Source organism: Sprattus sprattus, assembly GCF_963457725.1.
Source record: "Sprattus sprattus genome assembly, chromosome: 15".
Lineage (NCBI taxonomy): Eukaryota > Metazoa > Chordata > Actinopteri > Clupeiformes > Clupeidae > Sprattus > Sprattus sprattus.
Window position 1 is genome coordinate 8,530,333 of NC_137913.1, and position 11,157 is coordinate 8,541,489.

The window sequence follows — 11,157 nt, forward strand, 5'->3', positions numbered from 1 at the left end:
ACTTACACAATAAACAATAAACATATTAAGTACTTTTACAAACATAGGAAAAACAATATATAAAATATATTAAAAATGTACAGAGTATGTTAATACTTTGTACTAGTAGTTGTAGTTATAGTACTAGTAGTTGTAGTGGTTGTAGTAGTTGTAGTAATAGAACTAGTAGTTGTAGTGGTTGTAGTAGTTGTAGTAGTAGTAGTATGTCATGGAGCGTAGTGAGTCCCATCCTGTACATGCTCAGGTGGTGAGCTGTGATTTGATGAGCATCTCTACTGCCCCCTGCAGGAGTATGATGAGTCCTACGTGCAGACGGGCCCGGGGCAGCTGTACGCCTGGTCCTCCCAGAGCCACCAGCGCGAGGACGGGACGCCCCTGACGCTGCGCTGCAACCACACGCTGGCGTTTGAGGGGCCCCAGGAGAGACAGGGGCCCCTGCTGCAGCTGCTGAAGCTCACGGGGGTCAGCGGCGTCTACAGCATGTTCACGCTCAGCCTGGACTTCCAGATGACCGCTACCCTGCTGCTGCCAGGTCAGTATCCAGGCACAGGCGCCAACCCAACATGGGCACAGCAAAGACACGTTAGAGGACTTTGGCAGAGCAAATAGAATAGAAATATTGTTTTTAAAGGAAATGAAGGAGAAATTCGACGTAAATTTGTCTTGAATATGACTTAAATGTGATGTAAATCTGGTATAAATCTATTAGCAAGAAAAATGTGACTGTAAAGTTTTACTTTGTTGTACTGTGATTTAATCTGGACTGAAAGGAGCAACCCCATGAGTAGAACAAATTACAGAATCAGGCATATGTGTCAGTAACCTGTGACTGAGTGGAAGTAGGTATTTCACAGGGGACAGTGTTACATGCACGGCTCAACGGATGAAACATAAAGGGGAGGCCACGCAGAATTTATAATAATAATAATAAGTTATCTATTTACAGGTTTATATTTATATACTAATTATAAGCAAACGTGTGGTGAATGTCAGTGATAAAAGAAAAAGAAAATAACACCAAACATGTAATGTTAAGTCAGTTCGAGGGTAATCAAAACAAACGACAACAACGACAATCCAAAGTCCAACGACAATCCAAATCCAACGAGTATCCCAAATCCGATCTCTATTCAAAGACCAACGATAACCAAATAATGGGAAGACCAAAGCTCTCCTGTCTGCCCAAGGGTTTTGTAGCCCAGACAATCTTTGATACACCTGTCCTCAATCACCTGTTGTAGAGGCAGAGAGAACAGGCATGCAAATATCACAGGGCGGGGCCTAGACCCGCCAGGGTCGTAACAACAGTCACCTGTGAGTTAAGACTGTCCTGCTTGTGTGTAGATGGTGATGGAGAGTCCTGCCCCAATGGGTTTGTGCAGGATACAGCTTCATATTGTTCTGGTGAGTATTAAAACAACATTTAAGTAACGTTGGTGTATGTCTAGTATAGTATGGTGTAGTAAGTGAATGGATGGTTGTGTGCACACTTGCACATGTGTTTGTGTGTCCAACTGTGTCTATGCTGTACAGAGTAAGATAAGTGTGTGGTGGGCTCTCCCTGCTCTCACTCCTGTGGTGTGTGTGTGTGTGTGTGTGTGTGTGTGTGTGTGTGAGTGCGTAAGTGTCTAACCTCTTTCTCTCCTGTGTGCAGATGAGGATGAGTGTGTGGTGGGCTCTCCCTGCTCTCACTCCTGTGTGTGTGTGTGTGTGTGTGTGCGTGTGTGTGTGTGTGTGTGAGTGTGTCTAACGCCTTTCTCTCCTGTGCGCAGATGAGGATGAGTGTGAGGTTGGCTCTCCCTGCTCTCACTCCTGCAATAACATCATGGGTGGATTCTCCTGCACCTGCCCAACTGGCTTCTCCATTTCCCCCAAATCACACACCTGTCAAGGTCAGACACACAAACACACACACACACACACACACACACACACGCAGTCACTCACATACATGCACATACACACACACACACACACACACACACACACACACACACACACACACACACACACAGTCATTCACATACATGCACACACACACACACGCACAAAATCACACAGACAAGTCACACACACACACTCATTAGTTCCAACCACTGATTGTACCCACCATTGAGCTGCTGCCTGCCTGCCTGCCTGCCTGCCTGCCTGACTTACTGATTGATTGATTGATTGATTGATTGATTGACTGATTGGCTGCTGCGCTGCGCTGCCCTTACAGACATTGACGAGTGTGCCCAGGGCTCCAACATGTGCCACTACAACCAGCTGTGTGTGAACACGGTGGGCATGTACCGCTGCCAGGCCAAGTGTGGGCCCGGCTTCAAACCCAGTCTCAGCGGAAACGGCTGCGAGGGTGAGTCCATACACATTAGAGTCGATATACCACACATGAACCACACTTACTAGAGTCTATACACCACAAATATAACACACTTACTAGATTATATATACCACAAATATAACACACTCACTAGAGTATATATACCACAAATATAACACACTCACTAGAGTATATATACCACAAATATAACACACTCACTAGAGTATATATACCACAAATATAACACACTCACTAGAGTATATATACCACACAACACACTCACTAGAGTATATATACCACAAATATAACACACTCACTAGAGTCTATATACCACAAATATAACACACTCACTAGAGTATATATACCACAAATATAACACACTCACTAGAGTCTATATACCACAAATATAACACACCTACTAGAGTATATATACCACAAATATACCACACTTACTAGAGTCTATATATCACACATATAACACACTCACTAGAGAATATATACCACAAATATAACACACTTACTAGAGTCTATATACCACAAATATAACACACTTACTAGAGTCTATATACCACAAATATAACACACTCACTAGAGTATATACAGTATACCACACTTACCAGGATGTCTATATAGCACACTCACTCAGTCAACAGAAGTGAAATGATCAGAAGAAAGAGATAGTGATAACATTCCTTAAAGCATCTGAAATGCCTAGTCAATTTTCAGATGATTTAAGTTTCAAGTGATTTATGTTGCCGGTATAAAGTTGGTGTACGGTGACCGAGAGCCTGTTATGGGTGCTTCCTATTGGGGAATGACAGACTGTATTGTGACTGGATGTTATTTTTCTTTCAGATGTGGACGAGTGTAAGGAGTCTTCTGTGTCGCCATGTCAACACCAGTGTCTCAACTCACTTGGCTCGTACCGCTGCTCCTGTCACCCTGGATACCAGATGTCTGGTCATCGCTGTCTGGGTAACTACCATACTTACCTCAACACTTTCACTAGTTCACCGACCCTAATTCCTCTCTTACCCCATCTCTTGTTTGTTCTTAACCCAAACACTAGAGTATATATACCACAAATATAACACACTCACTAGAGTATATATACCACAAATATAACACACTCACTAGAGTCTATATACCACAAATATAACACACTCACTAGAGTATATATACCACAAATATAACACACTCACTAGAGTCTATATACCACAAATATAACACACTCACTAGAGTATATATACCACAAATATAACACACTCACTCACTCTTACCCCATCTCTTGTTTGTTCTTAACCCCAACAATAACCCTAACATTAACACACATATACAGTACCTTAACCAGAAGTGAGACCCTAATAAAACACTAAGGACATGAAATAGAATATTCCAGAAGTGACAGTCTAGTCATTCGTAGCATTCTTTGCTCCTGGTATTATCCTGGATTGTAAATCAGCGTAGTTGCTGACTTTCCCTTTAAGAGAGGAATAGTCCTGTGTTGATGAGCTCCTGTCCTCTGAAAAAATAGTTATGTAATATTTGGGTGGCTTCAGTCAGAAAAGTGAAAAATAAAAAAATAATAATATATAACTGTGTGTATGTTTGTGTATGCAGACATCAACGAGTGCATGAGAAACGTGTGTCCAGCCAATCAGCAATGTCGGAACACAGACGGCGGTTACCAGTGTTTTGACAGCTGCCCTAGTGGCATGACAACATCCGAGGATGGCTCCTGTGTGGGTATGTTACCATGGAGACTTTCATCAGGCAGCAAAAGACAAATAAGAGGAGGTTACTTATGCAAACACGGCCCTAATGCCCATACTTGTGCCTGCATGTGTGTGTGTGTTTGTGTATGTGTGTATACAGACATCGATGAGTGTCAGGACGGCAGTCACATGTGTCGGTACAGTCAGGTCTGCCAGAACACGGTGGGAGGTTACGGGTGTGTGTGTCCCAGAGGCTACAGCTCACAGGGTGTGGGCCGGCCCTGTCTAGGTGAGCAGCACAGCAGAACACAGCAGAACACAGCAGAACACAGCACAGCACAGCACAACACAACACAACACAACACAACACAACACAACACAACACAACACAACACAACACAACACAGCATTGTACAGCACAGCACAGCACAGCACAGCACAACACAGCACAGCACAGCACAGCACAGCACAGCACAGCACTTAAGGCCTTAAGCTTTCTGGTTTTTGGACAAATGACAAATTAAACATGAATGATGTTTTTCTCACTGCTGTGACCATCTCTGTGGTGCTCTTGCTCATCTCTCTCCTCAGACATTGACGAGTGCTTGCAGAACCCCAGCCCTTGCGCCCACCAATGCCGCAATGTTCCGGGCAGCTTCCGGTGCCTGTGCCCGCCTGGCACGGTCCTGCTGGGCGACGGGCGCTCGTGTGCGGGGCTGGAGCGCCGGCACACCCTGCGTAACGGCACCACGCGTGTGCGGGTACCCCTGCGACCCCAGCTGGTGTCAACGCTGGGAAGACCCTACCTGCCACGGCTGGCGGTGGTGTCAGAGCACCAGCCTAGCTCCAGGAGCCCACGCCACGGCTGCCCACCTGGCTACACCAGTGAGGAAGGCACTTGCGTGGGTGAGTAGTGCCGTCTCCATCACCATCCTCACCGTTCTGTGGGGACTGTTCTCCACCTCCCTTGGAGACACGGACGTCATGTGGACTTAAATAGAGCTGGGGACATAGATTTTACATGATGCTACCTGTCACCTGTCACGCCTTTTATTGTTGCAATGAGCGTAGCCTGTATACAAATGCACCAAAATTCATAGGTCAGTGTAGTTTACCCTTCTGCACTGCCTTCATGCTCCAATCATGTGTGTGTGTGTGTGTTTGTGTGTGTGTGTGTGTGTGTGTGTGTGTGTGTGTGTTTGTGTGCAGACATTGATGAGTGTGCGCAGAGGAAACCGTGCCAACATGAGTGCAGAAACACCCTGGGTAGCTACCGCTGCCAATGCCCGCCAGGATACCAGCTTATGCCCAACGGACGCACCTGCAAAGGTGAACACACCTGCCTCCTCACACACACTCACCACCCACCTCACTCACACCACCCTCCTCACACACTCACACACATTTCACAGAAACAAAATAAAGAGAAGCCATGCTTTCCAGTACTTCACACTCTCTCTTTATATCTCCCTCACACACACACTCACACACACTCCATCTTACACACACACACACACGCACACACACTACATCTCACACACCACCATATATCTCCCTCAAACCCCCCCCCCCCCCCCCCACCACCCTTCACATCTCCACTCACTATAACTCACACACACCACCTAACCTCTTCAATGACTGTATAAATGATCATTTACAGATGACTAATCTCATTTTCAATCCCCTCTATGGCCTCCTCAGACATTGATGAGTGTGCTGTCCAGGGCATTCAGTGTGGACTCAATCAGATGTGCTTCAACACACGCGGTGGCTACCAGTGCCTGGATACGCCCTGCCCTGCCTCTTATCGGCGTGGAGGAACACCAGGGTAACAACACACACCACACCGCTGCTGGTCAACACCACAACACTACTATACACCACACCACACAACACCACACCACAACGCTGCCTGTCAACACAATACCACACCACACCACACCACACCACTCCGCTGTCGGTCAACACAACACCACACCGCTGACAGTCAACACAATACAACACAACACCACACCACACAACACCACACCACACAACACCACACCACACCACACCACACCACACCACACCACACTACACTACACTACACTACACCACACCGCTGCCGGTCAACACAACACCACACCAGACCACACCACACTGCTGACGGTCAACACAATACAACACAACACAACACCACACTACACCACACCGCTGCCCAGGGACGTGCACAGGAATTTTGAGGGGCAGTTGCTCTGGCCTGAAAAAAGGGCACCACCCGGATGTAATGTAATTAAAAATACGAGTTTAATTAATTAATTAGCCTATGCATTATCATCTTTAACACAATTCAATGTCTCTGTCTCACCTGCTGGTTTGCTTTTTTGAAGCCAACCCTAGAGGGATGTGTCTAAGCACACTCCTGTGCACGTCCCTGCCGCTGCCAGTCAACACCACACTACACCACACCACACCACACCGCTGCCGGTCAACACAATACAACACAACACCACACTGCTGATGGTCAACACAACACAACACCACACATCACCACACCTGCACTGTCTGGCAACAGGATATTTCAAGACCACAACACCTCTGCTTCCTGGCAACAGAACACCACAGACCTTCACTGCCTGAAAACAGAACACTAAACACATCCACTGCCTACTAACAGAATACTGCACACTTTCTCTCCCTCCCTCTTCTCTCTGTCTCGCCCTCCTCCCCTCCAGAACATGTTACCGGCCGTGCTCGCGACTGGACTGTGCTCCCGGAGGTTCTCCTCTGTTGCTGCAGTACAAGCTGCTGACCCTCCCCCTGGGCATCCCAGCCAATCACAACGTGGTGCGTCTGTCGGCGTTCTCGGAGGCGGGGGTGCTGCAGGAGCGCACGTCCTTCAGGCTGCTGGAGCAGAGCGACGAGGCTGGGCGGCGCCCCTTCGGCATCCGCGACGAGGCGGGCAGGGGCATCATCTTCACCCTGCGCCCGCTGGAGAGGGCAGACCTGGTCAGGCTCAGGGTGCAGGCCACCACCCTCTCCGAGCAGGGCCGCGTCACCTACCAGAGCATCTTCATCATCTACATCTCCATCTCTACTTACCCCTACTGAAAACACACACACACACACACACACACACACATACACATACACACAGATTCTCACACACTCTCAAAAACAAGACACAATTACTGAGCACACACACACACACAGAGTACCTTACTAAACGGACACACCTAAAAACAAACATTAGGCGACATGTTTTAGATCTGCTTCTGTCCCACCCCCTACACACTGATATACTGCCCCCTATAGGACTGGTGTAAAGCCACACATCTGTTGCTCACGCTGCTACTTGCTGCCCCCAGTCCAACAGTGAGTGAGCGCAGGGATTTCTTCCAGTAGAAGGGAGAGGAGCATGATTTTAAACAGAGTGTGTAGAGCTGAGAAAAGCCATCCTCCCTGACCAATGAAAGCCTTACCAAAGATGAAATGATCATGCCGCCCGCACAAGCAGAACATAAACACAGAAAGGATGTGTAACATCCACCCTGATCACATGACACGGCTGTGACACTTCTCACAGCGCAACCCCGTTGGTTAAAGGGAAGTCAGTGAACTCCATCAGACCCACACTGGGCTCTATAGAAGTCCACTGACCTTTAACGTTTTGTAGATAGCAGCCCAATGTGCGTGTTAGGGATCCTGCTCTACACTTTGTCAGCTCTCCGACATCGCTGAACTGGTGCGTCATCCTCCACAGATGACTGCAGGAAACAGTGCATGGCTCTGGCACAGTCAGAGAGTCACAGAGGTTTACTGCTGTCAGGAAATAATCAGTACATGCACTTCTATCAGGAAATATTTCCACATTCAGAGTAAACTGCTATCTGACATTACTGCAAAAAACAGGAATAAAGATTACCATTGAATTCTACCAGAAATAAAATGGAGTTTAGTTTTTTATTATTGATTTTAATTGTAATTATAAGTATAACTATTGAGTATTTTTTGTATTGGTATCACTTTTGCGTTGTTGAATGTGTTTTCTTGTTGTGTGATGAGTAAATATGTGCCATATTGGACTAGTCTGCTTCAGCTATAGCGCCCCCTAGCTGCCGGAGCTGCTGCACTACCTCTGGGAAACTGAATTGACCACTTTGTAAACATGAGGCTGAAGTACATTAAATTGGATTACAAACTAAGTGCTGACAGGTTTCATTTGTTCTTCAAAATGGTATAGAATGTTGATAAGGCTATACGTACATCTGTGTGTGTGTGGGAGAAAGATAGAGACAGAACGTGTGTGTGTGTTTGTGGGCAGGGGTGTGTGTGTGTGTGTGTGTGTGTGTGTGTGTGTGTGTGAGCGTGTGTCTGTGTGTGTGTGTGTGTGTGTGTGTGTGTGTGTGTGTGTGTGTGTGTGTGTGTGTGTGAGCGTGTGTCTGTGTGAGTGTATGTGTGTGTGTGAGAGAAAAAGAGAAAAGGTGTGTAGGCGGATGTATGAGAGTGGGGCAGGTGATTCCTGAGTGAGTGTGAGTGTGTGTGAACAATGTTGTTCATTGTTTACTGTACTGATGTAGGTTTGTGTGGGTGGGTGTGTGTGTCTGTATGTGAGAGAAAAAGTGTGTGTGAGAAAGAAAGAAAGCTTGTGGGATTGTGTGTGTGTGGCATATTAACTGTACTCAGTACAGTGGGGTATTTTCTGCTTCACACATATAATGCTAAAATGTGCAAACCAAAACTTTTTTTCTGTCACACCATCCGTATAGATATAAACAATAAGCACATGCATATCTCTTTTAGCAAGCACAAAAGTTTGCATCTTTTTTCAAAAGTGTAAAACGTATCACATTTGACAGTTCGCTTACTAACAACTCAACATTTAGAATTACCAGCAACGAAGAAAGGGGAATTCAACTCATTGCCAAATAAAGATCAGAACAGAATCTTAGCTCTTCCACATGCTGCTTAGATACTTTGCCCACCAACTCTTTTTTTTTTTTAGATTTATTTTTGGCTTTTTGCCTTTAATCAGGTAGGACAGTTTGACAGGAAATGAGCTGGAGGGAAGAGGTGGGGAGTGGGATCAGGAAATGGCCTTAGGTCAGATTAGACACCGGTCCCCTCGGTGCGTGTGTGTGTGGCTGTGGCTGTGTGTGTGTTAGCAGTGAGCACGCGTGTGTATCTGTGTATGTGTGTGTGTGTGTGTGTGTGTATGCCTGGCACAGCTTCAAAATGAGAGCGTTCTCTCGAAAATAATAGAACTGACAGAATGACCCCAATAAGTGAGTCCTTAGACTGGCTTCCAGTAAGTCACAGTACTGGCTTTAAAGCACTGCTGCTTGTTTATAAGTCACTAAATGGGGCAGGACCTAATTACCTCTTAGATACTATGTTTCAGCAGTGAACACATGAAAGAAATCTGTTGGAAATGATCAGCCTCCTGATGACATCAAAGGTGATCCAACTGTAACCAGTTTTCAAATCTAGACTTAAAACCCAAGTCTTCTCAGATGCTTTTTGTTAACTAAACGAATATACTCTTCTTTAATTCCATTGAAAAATCGTAGGTTCTTTTAACCGATATAATGCACTCCTCCATTTGAATCTCTTATTTTTCTATGTTTCCATCAACAACAATGCACAACTGGCTGGAGACAACCGCAACACGCGCCATGTGATGCCTGGCATCCCAGACCCACCCCCCTCTATACTCATGATGGATTAGGCCATGCCACTACCACAGACAACAACAGATACACCTCAACAAGATTCCATGTACCTCAGTTTTAGTTCAGGTTAATTCATGACCCCAAGTAGTCTGTTAGCGCCTTAACCACTTGCTTTTTCAGCAGCCTCAGACAATTCCTTTCGAGCTCCTTTGAGGGATCTCCTTGAAAAAACTAAATCCAACGGAAGTATTGTGGTTGATTTAACTACAAAGCCTCTAACACCTATGTCCACTGGTGTGTACTTATCAATAGTATTGATAGCCTTAACCAGCGCGAGACACAGCAAAGCAAGCTGATGTCGACATGTCTCGTACGTTCCTGAAGAGAAATCAAATTATGAGATATCAATTACGATATAACAACAGATAAGACTTTTATTTTGGAGCCTCGGCTGAGCTGCTGGTTAGAGCGCTAGACACAGCAAAGCAAGCTGATGTCGACATGTCTAGTGAGAAATCAAATTATGAGATATCAATGCCTCTAAAAGATGAAAAGGACTAAAAGAAGATCAGAAGATTTCCTTTCAGAGCATGCAGCCAACGAGGTATTTTGTCTGTTTGTTATTAACTTTTACTTTGTGTTATTTTTGAACGCTGTGTTTGCTAACTAGCTAACGTTGTCTTATGTGTTTGATACTGTGTATAACTTAGTTTTCAAGGTTTGATGTGGAGAAAAACCGTAGAGAAAACCATTTGCTGTCTGAATGTGCTTGGGAGGGAGTCACACTACCAGTTTTATCTAAAACATTGGACACAGCTATAGGCAATACTTTTGCTAATCATTTGCTAACATTAATCATTTTAGCATTTCTTAAGCGAGTGCTAGCTAGCATGAATCTTAACATTATTGTGTCAGCATAGCATTCCATTGTACCAAGGGTCACGTTAGTTGCATGATATGGCAATTAACTACGTTTTTTGTACTTTGAAGTGGGATATATAAGCTCTGGACAAAAATAAGAAAATGTGATTGATCACAATAATACATTTACCACAGTGAATGCTTTCCATTGCACTTTATTTTTTTTCAATCAAAGACTGAAATTCAGTCGGTTTTCACGTCAGAGGTAACAAAGCAGGAAAGTTTGACGCACAGTTCTGATACTTCAAATCAGAAGTTGCGAAGGTGCAATGTGGTATAGGCTAGTCTGTAAACACGATGTGGACTCAGAAGCTACAACTGTAGCTCTATTGTATAGCTAATGCACAGATTGGTTTATTCTAGAGTTTGGCCATAGAGTTTAGAAGGTCGACCGTAAGTAAAGTAAACAATTTTCCCTTCAACTGACAGGCCCATAATGTTATTATAAGTGTCTGACTACATGAAAAGGATCCCTACAGATATAGATCTATGTCTGTTCACCTCAGCAACTGGTGAAACTGGTGAAACAACAGGGGGCATCAGTATT

The 11,157-nt window shown here is 45.1% G+C and overlaps 1 protein-coding gene across 1 annotated transcript in view; it reads left to right on the forward strand.

Moving 5' to 3' along the window:
* The window catches only part of hmcn2 (hemicentin 2), a 91,606-nt gene extending 83,438 nt beyond the window's left edge, over nt 1–8,168 (forward strand). Inside the window, exons 71-81 of the mRNA XM_080852749.1 lie at nt 289–532; nt 1,345–1,404; nt 1,773–1,892; nt 2,222–2,356; nt 3,179–3,298; nt 3,944–4,069; nt 4,199–4,327; nt 4,630–4,944; nt 5,248–5,367; nt 5,740–5,866; nt 6,753–8,168. Of these exons, the coding sequence (XP_080708875.1) occupies nt 289–532; nt 1,345–1,404; nt 1,773–1,892; nt 2,222–2,356; nt 3,179–3,298; nt 3,944–4,069; nt 4,199–4,327; nt 4,630–4,944; nt 5,248–5,367; nt 5,740–5,866; nt 6,753–7,128 (1,872 nt within the window). The 3' untranslated portion in view covers nt 7,129–8,168. The remainder of the gene's footprint in view (nt 1–288; nt 533–1,344; nt 1,405–1,772; nt 1,893–2,221; nt 2,357–3,178; nt 3,299–3,943; nt 4,070–4,198; nt 4,328–4,629; nt 4,945–5,247; nt 5,368–5,739; nt 5,867–6,752) is intronic.
* The last annotated feature ends 2,989 nt before the right edge of the window (nt 8,169–11,157 follow it).